The sequence below is a fragment of the Colletotrichum paranaense genome (genome assembly GCF_030867605.1).
Source record: "Colletotrichum paranaense strain IMI 384185 chromosome Unknown Scaffold_19.1, whole genome shotgun sequence".
Lineage (NCBI taxonomy): Eukaryota > Fungi > Ascomycota > Sordariomycetes > Glomerellales > Glomerellaceae > Colletotrichum > Colletotrichum paranaense.
The window spans coordinates 414,025-435,064 of record NW_026848977.1 but is presented as its reverse complement, the minus strand read 5'-3'; the positions used below and the strand labels follow the sequence as shown (position 1 = coordinate 435,064).

Sequence of the window (21,040 nt, the reverse complement as noted above, 5' to 3'; positions counted from 1 at the left end):
AGTCGACAAACGGCCATTTCTTCTTGCTCCCTTCTCGGATGCAGCCTGGTCCGCCGCCATCAGCAATCCCATTCATTCCGTCTCACTCTCCGACGCTGGTGTCCGTCTTCCTCAGCCTCCTCTACGCATGATTGAGGCCATGTTTGTCGTCGCGTTTCCCTTTCCACCTTCGACATCGGGCTCCCTCTTCCCCAGTGCATAATTTCCATGGTACACCTTGTTTCTTAATACCCCTTCCTAAAACCCATCTTTCCGCCCAATTACCTGCCGCCGCCCGCCCCTGGTTGGCCCGAAGAGAACCCCTCGATCTGCCTTCCGATCTGGACGACCCGCGCCTTGTCCAACCCAAACTTGTTTCCTACGAAACCGCCAAACCACCAAACCGCGCCCCAACGATACACGCTGCCGCCGACGTCGACCGTTGCACACAGTACCCTACCCGACCATGGCCGGTGTCCTGAGCAAGCGCCAGCAGGCGCGTAACGAAAAGGTCCTTCACGATCTGGTCCAGTCCGTACCGGGGAACAACTTATGCGCCGACTGCCAGGCGCGGAACCCAGGTAAGTGCAACTGTGCTCCCTCTCCCGCCGCTCAGACCGTGGGCCAAAAACTGACAGTAGTTCGCAGCATGGGCCTCTTGGAGTGTAAGCGCGACTATTCCCCCTCATGCGCCCCCATCGATACGATTCTCATTCGATTGGGGCGGTCACTTTGACGAGCGAGACTGACGTGCGACTATAGCTGGGCGTGTTCCTTTGCATGAGATGTGCCGCTATCCATCGAAAGTTGGGAACTCATATCTCAAAGGTGAAATCCTTGAGCATGGACAGCTGGTCTAATGAACAAGTGGAGGTTTGTGCAAATGCATACCCCATGTCGAGATTCGTCGCCCCTGACCAAACCTTCGCAGAATATGAAAAAGGTCGGAAACGTTAGGTCCAACCAGATTTACAACCCCGATAACAAGAGACCTCCCGTTCCTGTCGATGCCGACGAAGCTGATTCCGCCATGGAACGATTTATCCGCACCAAATACATGAACAACATCCCCATCCCCACGAGGAAGCAACATTCGGGCCTTTCAGATGAAGGCGTTCCTCCGCCGCTACCACCAAAGTCGGGAGGAAAGTTTGGGTTTAGATCTGCCTCGTCAATCTTCCCGCTATCGTCTCGGCTGAGAAAGGATTCGTCATTGCGTAATACCATGTCGAGTCCCCGCGAGCCGCGAAGTCCCTCGCCCAGCGATCTGCCGAACAAGCCCTCCAAGGTGTTTGGCGCAAGCGTTTCGTACGAGCAGGAAGATACAGAAAGGAAATTGGCCAGTCTGAGGGACATGGGATTCTCCAATGGCCAGCGCAATGCTATGGTGTTGAAGGGCGTGAACGGAAACCTGGAGCGCGCAATTGAGACACTGGTGCGGTTAGGCGAGAGCGATAGACGGTCACCTTCTTTGACAGGGCCTCGTGAGAGCTCTTTGCGCGCGACACGCTCGCACGCGAACCTGTCAACGTCTAGTGGATTATCTGCACCGCATCAGACGTTCAGTGACCACCCCCAGTCGCCCTCGACAGCCTCGAGCAACAACCCCTTCGACATGCTGCCGCCGCAGCCGCAATCTTCCCAATCGACCGGCACGCTCCAGAACAAAAACCCCTACGCGAACAACCCCTTCGGAGCTCCCACGCAACAGCAGCAAGATATTGCCCAGGCTTTCGGCAGCATGTCCCTCGCTCCAGCGCAACCCCTATTTCCGCACCACACGGGCGGATTGCCGGCTTCCCAGCCGTTTGCTCAGCCTCAGCAAACGTACCAGCAGTCCATGACGCCTCCCATTCCGCAGCAGCATCAGCAGCAAAACTACAACCCCATGAGCTTTAATAGTAATATGACCTATCCCCAACCCATCCAGCCGCAGGCAACGGGCTACAACCCATTCCTCACGAACCAGGCGCAGCCTCAGCAGCAACAAAACCTTGCAGTCAACACAGGGCCATCGTCAAGCCCATATGCGAACAACCCGTTTACTCGATCTCCGACAAGAATCCAATCGCCTTCGCTAGGCCAGATACCCGAGCAGTCGCAATCGAACTTTTACATGGACTCTCCGCAGACGATGACACCACAGAGCAGCAACCCCTTCTTTGCACAACTAGGCTCGCAACCTACGGGGCAACAGCAGGTACCACAGCAGCAGCAGATGTACCAGCAACCATTTCAGCAAGAGCAGCCGGCGTTTGGGCAGCAGCAACAGAACCCCTATCAGCAGCAGCAACAAAACGCTTACCAGCAACCGGCTCAGCAATTGGTTCAGCAGCCGCTCCAGCAGCAGCCGCAACACCCGTTTCAGCAACAGAATATGCCGCAGCAACAATATCAGGCTCCTACGGCACAGGCTCAGTATCAACAGCAGCCCCTGCAACCTCAACGGCCCGACAAGGCTTCGATCTTGGCACTGTACAGCCAACCGCAGCTGGCACCTCAGCCCTTTGCACCCCAGACCCAGGCGCAGACGCCAGAGGTACACCCTGAAGTCGCAGCATCTCAGCAGCAGAGCCAAGACGCAGCGAGTGGGTCCATGGTAGCAGGAAGCAAGAACCCCTTTTTGATGAATGGCGGCGGCGGTGGTGGAGGCATGTCATCGCCGCCGCCGCCACCACAACAGGTGATGGCAGCTCCCGTAGCGAATACCGTCGGGCCGCGCAAGGCGGGTGTCAGTCGCGAGAGCATGGCATTTACGGATATGCAGTGGACGAACGGGCGACACAGCCCAGACGCGTTTGCCAGTCTAAGCGCGCGGCACATGTGAAAAGGCCTATAGGAGGGTGTCGCGGGGTCTTGATTCTTCTTGTAAATACATGCTTCTCTTTTGCTCTTCTTCGTTTTTTTGTAAGATAAAACTATCGATTCGAGACGATGCCCGAAATTTTTCGCATGCCACGATTTGCTCGTTTCTAGACTACCATGACCTGCGGAGGGTTCTTCCCTGCACGCGTATACCAAATTCGTTCTTTTTGTGTTTTGATATCGTTTTGACTTTGTGTGTCATCTGTTCTTTGTGCTATTTGAGTTACGTCCACCGACGTAGCTTTCTTTATGCGAAGAAAGACCCTTGCTGTCTAAACCCCCGCGGGGAAACTGACCGAGACCGAAAAGGACACGGCCGAGACTCGACGGGGTTGCGCCGACCCGATGGGATGATGTGCCGAGATCGGAACCCTTGCGGCGGCGGTCTCTTATCGACTCCACACTAGACCTTATGCCGTAGTTCCGAGTATGTCGCTTTTCCGTGAGATTCCGGTAGGATTTCACCGAAATCTCCCAAAAGTTCCGCTAAAGGACGCAAGGCCGAGGCCGAGGATTCAAACGCCGCAACGGGGCGATGAGTCAAATCCCGGGAAGCCACAAAAACCTCGCCGGGTGCGCGCCAAGCTGTCTGTACCTTACACTTCTTAGCTGGAAAATACGATTTCTTGTTACATGACCTACAAACCATTGATAGGCCATACTTGAGCTGTTGATTTACATTTCTTGTAGCTACTTCCAGGTTTTCTACAAACTTACGTACCCTCAACCCCGGATCCCCCACACACTTACCCCGACCAAGCTCACCACACAAAAAGATGACATCCCCGTCCTTCCAAGCCCGGCTCCGCGCCGCCATCCCAGACGGGTCCGACGCCCCCACACTTCCATCCTGGGCCTCCCTCGCCGCCGCATCGGCTTCTCTACCCCGCCGACCATCATCTCACAGCACGGGTGCCAGCACCGGTGCCAGCGCAAAGGGTGAGGAGAAAGACAATGATGGAACCTACCTCGCCCCCCTCGGCACCGAAGCAACCCTAACCCACATCCTGACGGACATCGTCCCCGCCCTCAACGGCCAGGCGCGCAGCGGACGGTACTACGGCTTCGTCACCGGCGGGACCCTCCCCGTCGCCGAGGCGGCTGACAATATCGTCTCGGCGCTGGATCAGAATGTGCAGGTGCATTTACCGGAGCAGACTGTCGCTACGGAGGTGGAGAGCGTTGCGTTGGGGATGCTTGCTGACGTGTTGGGGCTCGAGGACGGAAGCGGCGGCAGTGAAGGAGAGGTATGGAAGGGGAAGACGTTCACCACCGGCGCGACGGCAAGTAACATCCTCGGCCTCGCGTGCGGAAGGGAATATGTGATTGCGAAACGGGGCGGGAATGTAGGAGAGCAAGGGCTGTTGGGCGCGTGTATGAGTGCCGGGGTGAAGAGGGTGAGGGTGTTGACGAGTATGGGGCACAGTTCGCTTTCCAAAGCGGCGAGCGTGGTGGGCATCGGGAGAGCCAATGTTGCAGAGTTGCCGCTGAGTGCTGACGAACCGTGGAGGTTGGATTTGGAGGGTGTGGAGAGGGTGTTGCGGGAGGGAGAGGAGGATGGGTTGGTGAGTATCATTGCGGTGAGCGCGGGCGAGGTGAATACGGGAAGGTTTGCGACAGGGGGAAAGGGGGAGATGGAGAGGTTGAGGGGGTTGGCTGATCGGTTTGGGGCGTGGATTCATGTTGATGGTGGTGAGCTTTTTCCGTTGCTGTCTTTTTTCTTTGTGTTGGTTTGTGGTGAGAAGGTGGTGAGATTTTTGCTGACGATGGTTGGTTTGACAGCTTTTGGCATCTTTGCGAGGGCTCTCGAGGCGAAGCCCGAGTTTGAAAAGATTCGAGAGATGGCTGCGGGGCTGGAACTCGCGGACAGCATCACCGTGGACGGACACAAGCTTCTGAACGTGGTACGTTCGCATCAAAACCCCCTTTTACCCTCTCCCTCCCGTCCTCCTTCTCTGCCGTATGAAGTAGACTAACGTTTGGCGGGAACAGCCCTACGACTGCGGTATGTTCTTCTGCCGCTCCCTCGCAACCCAAACAGCCGTCTTCACGAACCCAAACGCAGCCTACCTCTCCTCGGCCGGCGCCTCCACCATCCCCTCGCCCTTGAACATCGGCCTCGAGAACTCACGCCGCTTCCGCGCGTTACCGGCCTATGCCGTCCTCCGGTCCGAAGGGCGGAGAGGGCTGGCGGCGATCCTGGGCCGCATGGTTGTGCTTGCGCGGAAGTTAGCCGCGTGGATTCGAGCTTCGGAGGCGTATGAGTTGCTCCCCGAGGGGGTATGGGATATCGAGGAGATGACGCACATGGTTGTGCTGTTCCGCGCGAGGGATGAGGGGTTGGATGAGGAGCTTGTGGGGAGGATTAATGGCACGAGGGAGGTGTATGTTAGCGGGACGAGTTGGAAGGGGAGGAAGGCTGTTAGGGTTGCTGTTGGCAGTTGGAGGGTTGATGTTGAGAGGGATTTTGAGGTTGTGACGAGGGTTTTGGGGGATATTGCTAAGGCGTGGGCGAGGGAGTGAAGGTATTCTCTTTTGCTATTTGTACGAGATGATATCAAGGTCGGTGTTCACGTCAGTACGCGATCAATGAGCTAGCATCCCTATAGATCTGGCAGGAAGGTGAGGGGATGGTACTTGGGTCACTTCTCTTTCATCTCTGTCATAATGAGAAGTGGCAGGGGCAGGTGGTCGAGGGGTCAAGGAGGCGCCAGTGGAATCCGTTCTTTCGAGATCACCCTTCAACCTTCGCTACACTTTTGGTTCGACTCTCCACTGCTGACCTTTTGTCTTTCTGCCCCAAGGTGAACTGACCGCTTGGTTATTCGGTTAGTATAATACTATCTTCCCGTTTTATTCATGCCAGTATATACAGTCAATGACCCGCCGCCCATCCAATCTACCTGGAAAAAGAGGAGACGGATGATATTCAGGTCACTTCTCTTCTCATCTGAACACAACCTGAAGTGAAAGGGGCAGGTGGCCGAGGGGCTAAGGGGGCGCCAGTGGAACCCGTTCTTCCTCGACCACCCTTCAACCAGAGGCTTCGCTTTTGGTTCGGTTCCCTATCGATGACCTCTTTTTTGCTCTCTACCCTACTGAGAATTCAACATGTTTATGATTGCTTTGTTTTTGATAGTCAGCACTCAGATGCGACGCACGTACCGGCCGAGTCCCTTGCGCGTGAAAATTGAGTTTGAGATACTAGTATCACGAGAGAGGTGTGTTGAAGTGTTGTATTGAGAACAGTAACTGGGTACAGACGCTAATGTTAACCATGCCTTAAACGCCATGTTGTCAGGAGTTACGCGTACCATGTACCCGTCACAACGCAGGAGGCTGACATCGAGTATAGAACGGTAGTTTAAGGCACATCACGACGTCCAGAAGAGGTACGAGGCAAGGGAAGGATAATTTGGATGGTACTGTGATGCATTCACTCACATGGCGCATTCGAACTTCTTCGAGGTCATGTGCAGAACGTGTCAATAGTATTACTGGCCTAGAGGTCGAGTATCGTCTCGATAGGAATACCCCAGTACCAGCTCGCCACGCCCATGGCGCCGATGCTCATGGTGAACGCCATCAGGAAGTTCACGTCATTGTTATCTAGCAAGTCCCACCCAGTCTCCACAACCCGCGAGGGTTTGGCGTCGCCCATGGTAGGCTTGCGATGCTTGTCCTCGGGAGCATACCTCTTCTTCGCATCGCTCGTCTCGAGAGCGTTGACGTCAGCGTTCTCCGCCATCTTCTCAACAGCGTCCTTGCCCTCCCCGTGAAGCGCCGCGGCCTTGACGGTGGCGCGCTTCTGGTTCTTGTCGGCGTGGTCGGCCGGGTCGCTGGCGATGAGAACCTTTGCGCCGCCCTCGCCCTCAACGATCTTGCCGGTCCGCACATCTCGCACGGAGCGTTGAAAGACGGCGCCTAGCACGCTGTCGAGTAGACTTCCCAGGACACCCCATAGGGTCATGCCCAGCATAAAGGTCGAGCGCTGCTGCGTGGTCCAGGCGCCGAGGCCGCCGCCGACTTTGCCGGCGCTGTCGTCACCGCAAAGGGGGAGGAAGACCATGGAGGCCGTGACGATTATCATGGAGCCGAGGGCGCCGGCAGCGATGCCGAGGGGCGTCACGCCTCCGTTTGTGCCGCGCGGGACCTTGCGCAGGGTCGGGGACGTGATGAGGCGGGGCTCGCCCTTGGCCAGGATTCCTAGCTCGGAGCTGAAGGTGTCGGCGGCGACAGCGGCGTAGTTTGCGATAATGCCGATCACGAGGAGGTCGCCGCCCCAGGAGAAGCAGAGTGTGCCCGAGGGGTTCGGTGTCGTGGTGTCGAGGATTGCGTCCTTGCGCTTGTTAAGTTGGTAGGCGTGCAGGAGGGAGAGACATGACGCCATGAGCGAGTTGGCGAAGACTATCAAAGCGGAGAGAAGTTAGCTATACTGCGCTGAAGAGCTCGGAGGAGCTACTATTGAACCGACCTTGGACGTGGGTGCGTGCACCTTCGCCTCCTGATGTGCCGCGCGAGGCCATCGTCATTTGTGCCTTGACATCGTGTTTGACCTGGAGTAGATTTAGCATTTGGCGTTTCGTTGCAACAAGGGAGCTAGCCGTACCTTTGTTGCTCTTGTTCCAGCGAGGAAGAAAGTGCAAAGCAGCGCGAATGGCAGGTTCCACGGGTGGTACGCGTGGGCGATAGCTGTAATAACGGCGGCGACAATGCCTGCGGGGGTCAGGGATTGGTGCGACCAAGCTCGGTAGACGAGGGCGAGTGTCGCCGGGAAGGCGTAAATCGCTTTCATGGTGGTCGATTATTCGGGCTGCGTCGTGACGTTGGGAGGTTTGCGAGTTTTGGGCAAACTCGGAGCGTGGTGTTGCAGAAACGGTTCACCAGAATGCCCTGTCCCGTCTGGTGGTGGGATGCGCAGGTGTTCGGGTGAAGGTGAACTCCACGTGACGTCAGCGTTGGGAGCTCGGGGGGTTGGAGTCAGGAAGCTCTGGATCCCTGTCTAATTTCTTGAGGGCAGGCAGTTGGCTGCCAAATTACATCACCCACCATAGCCATGTACATACTTACACAGCTCCTTAGGTGCACAGATTATACGATAGTTATCTGCTCTCAAATTTCTTCAACTAAGATATAATGCTGAAAACCTCATCCAAGGTGTGATGAAAGTTCTAAGCGCGTGCCAATACGGTAGCAGTGCGTCGAAGAATTCTGGATCACTATCAGTGCATGCGATACAAGTTGGACAGTTACAATCTTCCTCGATTTCGATATTTTGCGATGATGGTGCTTCCAATGCCTGAAAGGAGCTTCTCACTAAGCAAAGAGCGCATCGATTCGCAAGTTTCAGAACAGAGAGAGAGCTTACTGTGCTGATAGATCGTAAGGTAGTTGGGGTTTCCACAAGGAAAAGCAATGTTACCTATATAAATACTCCAGCTACTGCAATGCACCACTCACTCGCCATGAACGGCCGGGTTTGATACACTCTATCTAAGCTAGTCATAAATGTCCATTTTCACTGTAAGCTGTCGATGTTGGTGGGGATGGCAACTGCTATGAGCTGTGATATTGATGCGACCAACTCATAGTGACAAGATCGAAACCACAGTATACAATCTTGACAGTAATCAGCACCGAATCATCCGTAATTACCGTTTCCTATTCTGACGAGAAGGCTGAAGCCACAACGTGAAAACTTCGGGCTTCGTTCCCCGATAACCCCGTGAAGGAATGATGGAGACTGAGTCCCCTCTATCCGTACGAGGAAACCTGATGCCAGGGGGTGCGCCATGCACTTTAGCTGACCAATCAGCGCGAGCTTCGATGCGATTAGGAGCTCCCCCACGTCCCCCGGAATCGGCTCCTTTTCTGCTTAGCGAGAATCGACGAGCTTCATGATTCATGAAGAGCGAGACACGAGCAGTCGCTTCGCTTCATTTCGCAACTTAACTTCTTCGTGGGATAGATTGTGTATAAGGCCCGACACGTCACGATAGAAGGAGAGATAGAACACCTCTCTTTTAACCAAGGCCTCTTTTTGGCCCCGACGACCGCAACAGACGCGAATGCCGAGTGCCAGTTCTTGGGGTTCAATTAAAGGCGATGGCGGCCGCGCGCAATCTCACAACGACCACGAGTCCCCCTCGCTCAAACATCATGGTGGCAGACGTGAGGGAAGAGCCCAAGGCAGCCGTAAAAAACTACAAAGGCTTTGTCGCCGGAGTATTTTCAGGAATCGCCAAGCTCACTGGTTAGTCACTCTGCATTCTGAGATTTGAATACCGTACTGAAACTGCGAAGTCGGCCACCCCTTCGACACAATCAAAGTCCGCCTCCAAACAACAGACGCCTCGCGCTTCAGCGGCCCCCTCCAATGCGTAGGCCAAACGCTACGGAACGAGGGCATCCCGGGCCTCTACAAGGGCGCGACCCCTCCGCTGGTGGGCTGGATGTTCATGGACTCGGTCATGCTGGGCTCGCTGACGGTCTACCGCCGCCTCGTCGCCGAGCGCCTCTTCCGCGTCGGCGCCGTCGACAACTTACCGTCATACGGCCACGGCATCGCGGGCATCATGGCGGGCAGTACCGTCAGCTTCATCGCCGCGCCCGTCGAGCACGTGAAGGCGCGCCTGCAGATCCAGTACGCCGCCAACAAAGCCGAGCGGCTGTACAGCGGGCCCGTCGACTGCCTGCGCAAGATTTACGCGAACCACGGCGTCCGGGGCGTGTATCACGGCCTCAGCGCGACGTTGCTGTTTCGCGGGTTTTTCTTCTGCTGGTGGGGCAGCTATGATGTGTTTTCAAAGTACTTTAAGAAGAACACGAACCTCAGTGCGCCGGCGGTGAATTTCTGGGCGGGCGGGTTGAGCGCGCAGATTTTCTGGTTGACGAGTTACCCGTCGGACGTGATCAAGCAGCGCATCATGACGGATCCCCTTGGTGGCGGGCTCAACGACGGCACACCAAAGTTCAGGAGGTGGAAGGACGCTGCGACGGCGGTGTATAGGGAGACGGGGTGGAAGGGATACTGGCGTGGGTTCTTGCCGTGTTTCTTGAGGGCGTTCCCGGCTAATGCCATGGCGTTGGTTGCATTCGAGGGTGTTATGCGGGCTCTGCCAGAGTAAATGTGTGGGTGATTACATTGCCGTAAGGTATAGATGAGACATTTGTACGAGGGGCACCGATAACCATAGATAGACAGCAGGATACCCAGGATCGGAATCATAATCGCACCTCAATGCATAACATCGCAATCATTCACGAACAAAGGAGGACCACGTGTGGCAGATCAACAAGCACACGAAGGTGCTAACTTTTGGTATTCCCTTTTAACCTTGCCAAAATTCCAGTGCCATGCCGACCCAAGTAACCTTAACCTGACTAGTGCATGAAAACTGTTTACTCGTCGTCCTCATCAGCCTCGTCGTTAACGACGTTGAAGAACTTGAGCTCGTAAACACCCTTGGAGGTGGAGACGACACGGAGCCAGTCACGGAGCTGCTGCTTCTTGAGGAACTTCTTGGTGCTGTGGGGTGGAACAATAAGGTCAGTAAGTTGTCCTTACAGGGTACAAATTGTCGCTAGCGCCACAAAAGATCAAGAAGAAAACCTACAGGTACTTGAGGTAACGGCCGGAGAGCTCGTTGTGGGCAATGATCTCAATCTTGCCCTCACCCTGCTGGGAGATCTGAACCTGGTCGCCGAGGTTGCCGACGCGACCCTCAACCTTGATCTTGTCCTGGAGGAACTTCTCGAAGGCAGCGACGTCGAAGATCTTGTCGGAGGCGGGCTGGGAAGCGTTGATGATGAACTTCTTGGTAACCTTCTGGTTCTTGCCCTTGCCGGTGCGCTTGATCGCCTAGAATTTGGGGAACATGACGTTAGCCTACTGTTTCACGCCGCCGCCCAATTTCCTCTCTCTCATTTTCCAGAGGAGAAGAGGAAATTGGGCTGGGCCAACAGCAAAGCGGTGTTGTCATGTACGTACTGCTTGAGGAGCCATTTTGGACGGATGTGATGGACGCAAAGAAGTTTGATCCTGCGTTTGGTTGAAGTGGTTGTGGTGAGGGGAGGGGGAAGAATTGATAGATTGAGATGGAGCTTGACACTTCACGAAACTTTTTCCCAGTCCAAAAGTGGATTTCAGTTGTGGGTGTAGGAAAAAGTGGCAGCGAAATTCTAGGGCAACGGATCATTATCTTATCCGAAAGGTGAGGAGGGCGGGGCTGGGCGGGAAGTGGCCTTTCACCGAACTCACCGAGACCCCCTGTGGTCTGAGCTCCGCGCTCCAATCAAGAACGAGTCGCATCCAATTCTTCCCCCAGGCACACTCGTTTGCCATTATTGGCAGGCAAGCAATGTACGAAGGGCGCGTCTGCGCTGTCGCGGATGATTCACTTTCGACATCGCAGATTGCCATGTCAAGGACCGCTTTCATCGTACCTTACAGGTATTGACCTCAATGGCTTGGGTTAGCTTTCTGCCTGAAATAGCCTGCCTAGAACCCCCACACGCGAAAGAAGCCCATGCATGTGTGAATCACGGGAGCAATTCGAGAAATAGCGGCCTCTTGCTCTCATTGGTGGACGCGGATGCGACTTCGTCGTGGTCGCGATTATGGACAAGAGTCAACGAGCCAGTGAGCTCTAGAAAAGGGGGTTCTCTGCACCTAGGCCTAGGCTTTCCGTGAATGAATTGTTCTACTTCTAGTATTCTATCACCTCGTGACGCATGCGGGACTAAGAGATGGACCGGTTGTATCAAGCAATCCACGGCGAGGCGTGTCCTAAGCAATTGATCACCTAGAAACGCAATGATAGATTCAATCCACCTTTCTCTTGCTTTCCTAGTCATCGTATCGGCATTACGTAGCGCATTATAGAAGCTCAGCCGTTTCGTTAACATCAACCAATTCCATCAAAATATCCATCTAAAGATAGTAACTGCTTTATACGAAGGGATTGCGTAAACGTCAACGCACACTGAGTGACGAATTAGCTCGCTATCTCAAGGTATTCTTCAGGGCGAAAGATTTAGTCTTGCTTAAGAAGGTAACAACCACGTCATATCAAGTTGATGGTCCTCATCTATCGCATTTAACGTTCTTTGTGAATTTGCAGAATATCATATTGCTAAGCGATGGAATCTGGTGACTAATTTCAGGTCGTACAACCTACTAGAATAACAACAAATTTACTGGCAGGGTCACATCATAAAGTGTCAGTTACAGGCGAACCATATGTACCATCGGCTAGAACATTGGTCCTCATGAGACGTTTTCGCCACTTCAGGGTTCAGGCCAATGGCGGGATAAGGTGTAGTAGTTCTCAGATCAGTCTGCCCAGATGAAATGCCGTCAACGCCCTTACTCAAGTTGACTTGCCGAGGGGCATGACTAGGCGTATAGGCATTGCTGTCTTGACATGCCAAGAAAAGTACGCAATGAGTAATTACGAGGCGGCTGGGCCAGTCCGGTTCCTGCCGGGTGATCGATGAAGATACATAACTGGTTCCTGGTTGATGATGCCCGGAGGAAGACGGCTTCGTCGGGGGTCCCCTTGACTGTTCGTGCGACTGGAGCGTGCGATCCCCGAGGAATATCCTGAGGCACATATGCATAGGGCTGAACGATTGGATGAGACTACGTACCGAAACGGACCCCACCTCGATCTCTCAACTCCCCTCCCTCATCAAAGTACCTACTTCTGGGTCGCCATGCCACCAGATACTCTTCTCGATTGCAAGTGTTTGCTCAAGTACTTTCCATTGTCATTCAATGCTACGACTTAGGCACCCAGGTCTCGTGGCTGAGTCTTGCGCAGGGTAGCCTGTTCTCCCGGGCAGGGGTGTGCGCCAATGGCACCCTTGAGTGGCACGTCGTCCATCTCGACTTGAATCTCTTTCGACTCGAGGTTGCCAGGTTCCCAATCATCTGCACAGCTACGGCACTGCTACGCTAGCTGCCGTTACATTACTCTACAATCCTGATTATTTCACAGCGCTGACCTTGTTTCATCCCCCCGGATGAGGCTCGGTGAGGTGGAGGTATTTCCCCGTGAAGCCCGAGCTGGAACCTCCCATTCGATAGCGGAAAGTCCAAGGCGGAGATTCTCACACCACACCAGCTCGTAAGGCGCATTGCAATCATCCATTGAGGCAGCATATCGAACATGCAGGCGGACTCGGTCATCTGCCTCGGGTGTCGAGTTCAACCTGGAGACCGTCGTTTCCTGCTCACATGCTTGGCTCCGACCCCCCACCCAACCTACCCCGGGAAACAATGATATCTCTGCAAACTACGGGACTATGTTCGCCGCCTTGAACTTCAATCTTCTGACGCAAAGTACTCGTTTCCTGTTGTACGCGAACCAAAATCATCAACATCTGTTCCATTGAGTCTGGGTCTCGTCCATCTCTCTCTCTTTAGTCAACGTGAGCTCGTACTTTCATGTAACCAACGAAAACAACAAGATTCAGGAACAGAAATCGCTATTCGTAACAAGATCTGAAGCAAGATACGAGGTGTCTCTGATACCCGCAGCCGTGCCGCAGCGGGATGAAATTAGCCGTCCTGCAACCCGGTCATCTGGGACATCGGCTCAAGGCACTGCGCGTTTTCCCCACGCAGTCAGGTACCTGCGGTGCATGCTGAACGGCACCCTCAACGTCCTGTTGACAGTATTGGCATTAGGTACACCCTGTGAAGGCCGCCTTTGGAAAGTCGATTTCCGCCTCCGTAGGAGTCGATTGTTTCCCGCTAGTCCAGCTATCCTCTGTCCGCTGCCCTCACCGGTCTGCAAGTCAGCAGGCGTCACCCTCGATTACGATGTCGTTGTGAACTTGAACGCAAACTCGGACCCCACCACCTTCTCAAAGTCACCTCAAGGCGTCCCTCTGTTCTCTTGGCTTACAACGTCGAGACGAGAGAATCGTCTGCTGTCCACGTCAACTGTCGAACCCTATCGAATTCGAAGTTGACCTCTAGTCGCTAGAGCTTCGGCTTTGGACGCAGGATTGGCTACGGATATGCTCGTATGGACCTTTTCTTGTTGTTGCCTTGTATCGAAACAGCCAGTCGTATCCCAATAACGTCTTTGAGTCACTTCGCACATGCTCTAGTGGTGTGGTCTGTACATCGGCACTCTCCGTCGTCTACCATGGCAATCTCATTACAAGAATGAACATCTTTGAGGCAAGTTCAATTCTGAAACTTAATAGTGGTGAAAAATAAATTACAAAACCTGAACAGATCCGAATCCTGAAGACTAACTCTCATCAGTCTCGATCTGTTTCACACGCTACATACCACAGTCATGATGAGAATAGCTATCGTGGGTGGTGGAGGCTTCGCAGCTATCCTAGCCCATCACATCACGCAAACAGCGAACCCCGTAATCATTCTATCAAGAGAAGTAGGTAATGAGGAAAATATGAGCATACCAGGTCACTAACGCGAAGTTCGCAGTCAAAACCAGAGCTGGAGGAACGCTACGACTGTCAAGTCGCGGTAGTAGACTACGACGACGCTGAAAGACTCCGTTTCGCCCTCAAGGGCATCGACCTCGTCATATCAACGATACGCGGCCAAGAACAAATCAACGTCATCCACGCCGCGCGCCACGCCCGCGTCCGACTCTTCGTCCCCGCAGAGTTCGAAGGCTCGATATCCCACCGCCCATCGTCCGGCCAAGACCCCCTCGACTACGGCTCCTCCGAAGCCATCGAGCTGCTAAAACACTGCGCCAGTTCAAAGTCTCGCAAGATGGAGTACACGGTCTTCTCCTGCGGCGTCCTGTACGAGCGCTTTGCGCCGGGCGGGCTGGCAGAGTACGGCATGGGAGCCCGCGCTACGATTGGGAGTCAGGGGGTCTACCTCGTCGATGTCGGGAACGCGTCCGCGGATATTGTTGAGACCAACGGCTCTGGACGACCTGTGCAGGTCTGCATGACCTCCGTTGCCGACGTGGCTCGATTTGTTGCCGCTGCCATCGAGCTGGGCCCGGGCACGTGGCCCCGCGAGTTCAAGATGAGAGGGGACAGGATGTCGGTTCGAGACATATTTGCAAAATGCAGCAACGTGAGAGGTGGTGAGTGATCTTTCGTCCCCCTACTCTAGAGGAATCATGAGACTGTACGGGCTAATAAAATGATAGTGGCGTTCACCTTGCGAACTCGAAAGTACTCCAAGCTCCAGAGCGAGCTTACACATTACGAGCAACGTCAGAATTGGAACCAGTGGTGGAATATACAGCGACTGATAGCTACGGCGGATGGTCGATATGACTTTCGTCAGGCCAACTTGAATGAAGCAGTCGACTTTCGACCCGTGAGTTTCAGGTCGTGGCTCGAATCAAACTGGGGACCAGGATCATAGACGGCAACTTTCTCTTCCCTTTGTATTGTGCCAAGAGAATTTACGCATTTAATCGCAGTGATGGGCCACTTTCTCATTGTATATTTAGCATACCATCTCTATTCTGATCTGACTAAATTGGACCATCTCAAACAGTATCTCCAAGGAAGTGCCCTGGATACCAGACCCGAACCCAAGCCAAGGGCCAGGTTATCGTGAATCATTGTCGGACTACTGAGTTCTCGCCTTATACAACAGTATCATTTCTCGATTCCTCTACAGCTACGTTTGACTTCAATATCGCGAAAAACGACCAGCTTGTCCTCGACAAACGCACAAGAAACTGCTATCCCAAAACCCTGGTACTCAAGATTGCAGCGAGGCGACCCTGGTGAAAGGAGGCCTCATCGGTCCAGTAAGATGACAGGATGTAGTGATCTGGAGGGTATCATCGTAGAGAACGCATGCATCCTTCGCCCCAAAAAGGGGTTCAATCCCCGACGCGAAAGCTCAAGGCACAATGTAATTGAACCTGTGTACTAGGACACCGTACGCTGTCCAAGATACATGCTCCAGCCTCTTGAAAGATTAGGATCGATTCGGTAGATGCACCCGGTCCCAGGTGCCAGGTAACTCTGTCCCTCAAATACGCCTTACAAGGTAGCCTGCGTCTTGTTGTTTCCAAGATCCCGGAATCCGCTATTGCTGATGGCTGATGCTGACACCCGACCTACCCTTTTCGCCAGCAGCTCCGGCGGCGCGGTAATGGCCTTTTATTGGTTACTGCCCATCCTTCCCGTCACACTGCATATTGTTCCTAATATGCCGGCGAAGCCAGACGAGAACCTGGTTCTGTTACGGTTATCCAGAAGCGGTAACTTAGGCCGCGCTGCCGGACGGAGGGAGAAAGTGGTGATGATGAACTGCACGCGCGTAAATGTATGGTATTTTGATATGCCTCGGGACCTTTTGCAAACTTCAGCCTCATGACGGCGACCTACATCCATCGTCTAGTCAACCCATAAAGCTGCCGACATCACTCCGAACTAGCCACAAGAAAAAATGGTTCGCAATAGTGATATCAGAGGGCTAATATGGACCGCCAAAAACCTTCCACCCTGCCCTTTTTGGAGGGTTGTAGTCTAACCGCACACTCGGTTCTAAACCCCTTACCCCTCTCCCCCTTGTCTATTTCTCTCAATCCCAGAGCCGCGTTGAATGCCCTTTAATGATGTATCCGCGGTGTTGAATGCAAGCCCTTCCCGTTTGAACCCCTCCACCAATAATCATGGCGCTCTTTTGAAAATTCCATTGTCTCCCATATCCCCGTTTCGCCCGTGCCGAAAACCCGGTTTTGCCTTTGCCTCGTTCGCTTTCAGACGCCCTCTCCCTCCGCGACCAACCCCCACACGCCGCGCCGTCTCGATTGTTGAAAGCAAGGGTGTAACTTCGCCCAGAGTAACGTCACAGTCCACTGGACGACAGCCCCTCACAGAAAATCGCTACACTCCTAACCCTCATTTCCTCCCCTCACGCCTTGTCCGCCTCGTCACCATACTCATCCACGACCCAAAGACAGAACTTCTCCCACTCCGTCTCCCACAACTTGAGCCTCTGCGCCTTGATACCGGACCCCAGACTCGCCTGCTTGATCCCCTCGGTCCACTCTGCCGGCGTCTCGTCCTCAAAGGCGGACCACCGCACGCTGTTCTCCGCCATGGATCCCAGCCCGAGCAGGCCGACGTTCTCCCACCCCTGCAGCGCCTGCCAGTAATCGTGCGACATGCCCGCCGTGTCCTGGCCCAGCATGGCCGGGTCATCGTTGCACAGCGCGCACGAGACGCCGCGCGAGAGCAGCGCGGGCAGTGGGTGCGACATGATGGAGCCGCAGAGGCGGAGGACCTCGTTGGAGATGGGGCATGACTCGACGAGGATGCGTTTCTCCTTGATCATGTCGATGAGCAGCGGGTGCTTGTAGAGGGAGAAGCCGTGACCGATGCGCCGCGTGCCGAGGAGGATGGCGTCGTAGAGGTTCTGGTCCGTCTCGTCGCCGTCGCCGAGGGTCTCGCCGGCGTGGAAGAAGAAGGGGAGGTTGACGCCTTCCTGGGCACACTGCTTGCGGAACCAGAAGAGTTCCGGGAGGAGGTCGCGGAGGGGCCGGCCGAGGTCTTCTTGGCCGACGAGGTCGTAGCCGGCGATGAGGTGGGGCCAGGAGATCTTGGTGGTGATGCAGTTGTCCATGCTCTCGATGATGTCGCGAACGGGGAGGTGGCGGATGGTGGTCCAGATGGTGCGGAAGCCCCAGAAGGCGGCGTGGGCCGGGTCGGATTTGAATAGGGCGAGCTCTTCTTCCATTACTTGGAACATGTGGTTGTAGTCCTTTTCCGGTTCTTCTTGCTGGTCGCGGCAGTAATTGAGCGGCCACGTGAATCTATTTGGGGTCAGTACATCACCTTTCGATGTGTGACAAGGATGATTTATTTACCTCAGCTCGATCCAGTAGATGCCGTCTGCCAACAGAGACGCCATCAATCTCTTGAGGAAAGCACGGAAGATTGGCTCGTAGTGAATAATAGTGTTGGTGACGCCAAAGCACGAGGTGAATTTACGCCAGACAGCGTCGATGCCGTGATGCTGCTCATACGTGTCCGTCAAGGTGATTGTGCAGCGCGCCTTGAGCCACTTGAGGAACCCCGTCCTTCCGCCATCGGGATACTCATCCGCCGCCGTGGTCAATAGACGAAACTCGCCCGGGACATAGCCATCCTCCCAGACGGGCTTTGAACTCGTCTCCGCCTTTCTGTACCGAAAATGTACACTAGCATTCGACCTCGCCGACTCGTTGGACAGGGGCTCGTCCGCAGCAAAGTGAATTCCGGGCGTCTTGAGCAGGACATCGAACAAAAAGTCAAAGTCCACCATGGCGTCCAAGTGTGAGTGAAGAAGCGAACCCTTTGGCAACCTCTGCACAATGCGCCACAGCCGGGTCGTCTCGAGGCGCTGCTTGGCGAGCGTGAACATCATGCCCGGGAAGGGCGCCAGGCCTTCGGTAGTGGCGAGGTCCTCCTCCGTCTGGGCGTTCCATATCGTCCGCTTCTCCTCGTCGCGGATGCGGGAGACGATGTCTGCTGCGCGCCGGGCAATGGGAGACGCGGCGGCCTTGAAGGAGGCGTCGGCGCGGCTCTTGTGCTCTTGCGCGATGAGGGCGTCGCGGCCTTTAATGTACTGTGTGATGAACGGGTCAGAGACGGATGGGATGTCTTGGCGGAGCTCCTCCCAATCTTCGTTTGAGAGAGACATGTTGAGCGGATGATGCGGGGTTCTTTGTGAGCACTGAGATAAGAGGGCGGGAGAAGCGGGGAGAGAGGGTGAAGGTGGTGAGTTGAGTAACGGCGGGATTGAGCTTTATGAGATATCGTTCAAGGTTCCGAAGATGTGGACTCAGTGTCGACGAGATAGGCAGGCATCCGTGATATTCCCTCCGGTCGGTCGGCTCCGGTGTAGTGATGGAGGGGTTCTTGAGTGGCCGGCGGTTTACGATGGAATTAGGCGGTCAGCGATGACTGCGGGGACGCGGGGTTACAGTGGTGGGCCAGTGCAAGGTGATAATGATAGCTCTCGTCGGGCCCCACTCCGGATTCAGCGGCGCCGAGGCCGGGTATGTGCTCGGAACAGTGATCGTTGGTTCAGGGGTTTCCACCTCTACCTACGTACTCTCAACGAGGTGGGTTTGGCACGTGAGGTGTTGAGAATGGAGCATTTATAAGCTCTCTATATATGCCAGCCGTCGTGTACTTTGTAGCTGCAGTCATCCTTCAATCCCTGCTAGATTGTCAAGGGTGCTTTCCACTGCTAATTTCCACGATATTCTTCTCGCCAACATATATGGCATTTTTGAGAGTCATGGCCACCGACAGCGTCCTCAACAGTGAATTTGAGGTTTTGAGATCAAACTCACCGTCCTGCCCTGATTTGAGATTATTCCTTCGGGCAAATCAATACTCCCTGCCCGCCTCACGCATCTTGTGGGCCTCATCTGATCATTGATAGGTACCAAAGACGGTGTATCTCTCAACAAGCACCGTCCGTTGTAGTCGATGGCCGAGCGGTACGATTCTATCGTATGTTGGCTCACGGTCCTACATAATGCCATGGATAGCTTGTTTTTTTCTTTTTTCTTTTTGGGAAAGATCCTGCGTTCGAGTTGACTTTTGATCGCCCTTATTTCACAAGTTTCTTGTATGAACCATATTTGGTCGTCATGCATCATCGACAAGATGATCGCACCAAAAAATGGCCATCTTTCCGCAAATTTCGAGACGCTGCACCAAGCGAGTCTTTGCATTGGCCCGTGGCACATGCATTCCCCATCACCAAAGTATGTCAGCAGTACGTGGACGAGTCGAAACTGCTCCTGTGGCAGTAAGTTACAGGTTTGGAATAATCGCGCTTCTTTGGAAGGATGTTCGGCTGAGGCTTCCAAACATAGGTGTGGGGGATATGGAGGATTGCTGTCGGGAAGACATCTGAAGGCCGCAGGTCATGCAATCTGCCGCGATTGATCGTCGCACAGGATACCCATTCGCCTGACGTAGACTCTAAGAGCATGTCCAACAGAGCCACCATGCCTCTACGTTATCCTTCTTGACCGTGCCCTTCACCTTGTAGCTCCAAGATGAAGGGAGATTCGCCAGAAGGAACCGGCACCTGTGATTGCAATATTCGGTGTTGGAACAGAAAACATGTTTGTCGATTATGTGATGGTATCTAGTCGTTAACCCCCCTTTCCTTGTCGTAGTTATCGCCTCGTTCAAGGCAGGTCTGTCGAACACCGGGCTCACCCTAGAGCTTTCCCTCAGAGTTGTCGTTGCGCCCATCCGGCTTCATGCCCGCCACCGCCTAGCCATCCACCATCCTCTCCCAGCCGTGCAGAGCCTCTACCCCACAGGAGAAAAATCACACAGGAAACCACCACCCCTCTCGTTCTCCCGCCACTTCTTCCTCTGCGAGATCTCTCAATAGTGGACAGGTCTTAACCATACTTGCGACTCCCGCCCTTAGTCGCCTGCAGCCCCCCCTTACCCTTCTTGTCCTCCTTCGCCTTCTTCCCTTTGCCAATGAGCTCCAGGTGGCCCGCCCTCTCGCCCAGCAGCTTCTCCGTCCGCGACGTCAGCCCCGCGGCCATCTTCTTCTGCATCTTGTCCGCCGAGGAGTGTGCTTTGGCCTTTTGGGGCTTGGCTACGCGCGAGGCGTTCTTGAGCTGCTTGTTTTTGGGTTTGCCCGTCGGCGCGGGGCGCGAGGCGGATTTGACGCCGCCTTGTGCCATCTTTGGATGTGTGTGTGTGTGTGTAGTTCGTTTGTCGTATGGTTCCGGTCGGGACGGTACTCGGTGGTTTGAAGGTCTTTTCTCGTTCGCAGTGGAGGGATTGAATGATTCAGGAAAAGCGGCCGTTGTCTCAAATCGTTTCCCAAAACTGCCTTATCTCGTCTGGTAGAAAGGTTGTAGATAGTGCGTGGGTAAATGTGTCGAGTGTTCCGGCCTCGAATCCTTCAACTCGGGCGACGGTGAAGAAGGGAAAAAGCAGCTGTTGCGAAGGCGACGGGAAGCGAAGGAACCTGGAGCCCAAAGAAAATTTCAGTGGGTCCCCCTGCGCTTATCGCTCACCGGTCACACCGAGATGACCCCGCCACCCCGCTCACCTGAGGTCCCTAGGTACCCATCTCTGCGGACCCTGGAAAGGTACGTACCTTTTTGCTCGAAGTCCCGTCTAAAAAGATGAGCATCTACATTTCCATGCCTCGCACGTTCACATGTCATGGGAAAGTTGGCACCAAATTTGA

General features: G+C 54.5%; 9 protein-coding genes across 9 annotated transcripts; 4 read left to right on the top strand and 5 right to left on the bottom strand.

Moving 5' to 3' along the window:
• Nucleotides 1-445: 445 nt before the first annotated feature.
• On the top strand, nucleotides 446-2,806 carry CPAR01_15445 (UBA/TS-N domain-containing protein; the record flags this gene model as incomplete). The annotated part of the gene is made up of 4 exons (XM_060499694.1): nucleotides 446-560; nucleotides 628-644; nucleotides 742-852; nucleotides 911-2,806. The coding sequence occupies 4 exons, from the start codon at nucleotides 446-448 to the stop codon at nucleotides 2,804-2,806; spliced, it is 2,139 nt and encodes a 712-aa protein (XP_060341694.1).
• Nucleotides 2,807-3,620: 814 nt separating this feature from the next.
• On the top strand, nucleotides 3,621-5,367 carry CPAR01_15444 (pyridoxal-dependent decarboxylase; the record flags this gene model as incomplete). Its single annotated transcript, XM_060499693.1, has 3 exons — nucleotides 3,621-4,536; nucleotides 4,627-4,748; nucleotides 4,837-5,367. The coding sequence occupies 3 exons, from the start codon at nucleotides 3,621-3,623 to the stop codon at nucleotides 5,365-5,367; spliced, it is 1,569 nt and encodes a 522-aa protein (XP_060341693.1).
• Nucleotides 5,368-6,346: 979 nt separating this feature from the next.
• Nucleotides 6,347-7,639, bottom strand: CPAR01_15443 (integral membrane protein DUF92; the record flags this gene model as incomplete). The annotated part of the gene is made up of 3 exons (XM_060499692.1): nucleotides 6,347-7,251; nucleotides 7,319-7,400; nucleotides 7,454-7,639. 3 exons carry the CDS (start codon nucleotides 7,637-7,639, stop codon nucleotides 6,347-6,349), a joined length of 1,173 nt encoding a protein of 390 aa, XP_060341692.1.
• Nucleotides 7,640-8,949: 1,310 nt separating this feature from the next.
• CPAR01_15442 (uncharacterized protein) lies at nucleotides 8,950-9,971 on the top strand (the record flags this gene model as incomplete). Its single annotated transcript, XM_060499691.1, has 2 exons — nucleotides 8,950-9,097; nucleotides 9,148-9,971. The coding sequence occupies 2 exons, from the start codon at nucleotides 8,950-8,952 to the stop codon at nucleotides 9,969-9,971; spliced, it is 972 nt and encodes a 323-aa protein (XP_060341691.1).
• Nucleotides 9,972-10,245: 274 nt separating this feature from the next.
• Nucleotides 10,246-10,849, bottom strand: CPAR01_15441 (ribosomal L22e family protein; the record flags this gene model as incomplete). The annotated part of the gene is made up of 3 exons (XM_060499690.1): nucleotides 10,246-10,372; nucleotides 10,461-10,705; nucleotides 10,835-10,849. 3 exons carry the CDS (start codon nucleotides 10,847-10,849, stop codon nucleotides 10,246-10,248), a joined length of 387 nt encoding a protein of 128 aa, XP_060341690.1.
• Nucleotides 10,850-12,632: 1,783 nt separating this feature from the next.
• CPAR01_15440 (uncharacterized protein) lies at nucleotides 12,633-12,998 on the bottom strand (the record flags this gene model as incomplete). The annotated part of the gene is made up of 2 exons (XM_060499689.1): nucleotides 12,633-12,786; nucleotides 12,853-12,998. The coding sequence occupies 2 exons, from the start codon at nucleotides 12,996-12,998 to the stop codon at nucleotides 12,633-12,635; spliced, it is 300 nt and encodes a 99-aa protein (XP_060341689.1).
• Nucleotides 12,999-14,159: 1,161 nt separating this feature from the next.
• On the top strand, nucleotides 14,160-15,220 carry CPAR01_15439 (isoflavone reductase; the record flags this gene model as incomplete). Its single annotated transcript, XM_060499688.1, has 3 exons — nucleotides 14,160-14,258; nucleotides 14,312-14,933; nucleotides 15,000-15,220. 3 exons carry the CDS (start codon nucleotides 14,160-14,162, stop codon nucleotides 15,218-15,220), a joined length of 942 nt encoding a protein of 313 aa, XP_060341688.1.
• Nucleotides 15,221-16,729: 1,509 nt separating this feature from the next.
• CPAR01_15438 (adenosine/AMP deaminase) lies at nucleotides 16,730-18,499 on the bottom strand (the record flags this gene model as incomplete). Its single annotated transcript, XM_060499687.1, has 2 exons — nucleotides 16,730-17,630; nucleotides 17,685-18,499. 2 exons carry the CDS (start codon nucleotides 18,497-18,499, stop codon nucleotides 16,730-16,732), a joined length of 1,716 nt encoding a protein of 571 aa, XP_060341687.1.
• Nucleotides 18,500-20,231: 1,732 nt separating this feature from the next.
• On the bottom strand, nucleotides 20,232-20,525 carry CPAR01_15437 (uncharacterized protein; the record flags this gene model as incomplete). The annotated part of the gene is made up of 1 exon (XM_060499686.1): nucleotides 20,232-20,525. One exon carries the CDS (start codon nucleotides 20,523-20,525, stop codon nucleotides 20,232-20,234), a length of 294 nt encoding a protein of 97 aa, XP_060341686.1.
• Nucleotides 20,526-21,040: the final 515 nt, after the last annotated feature.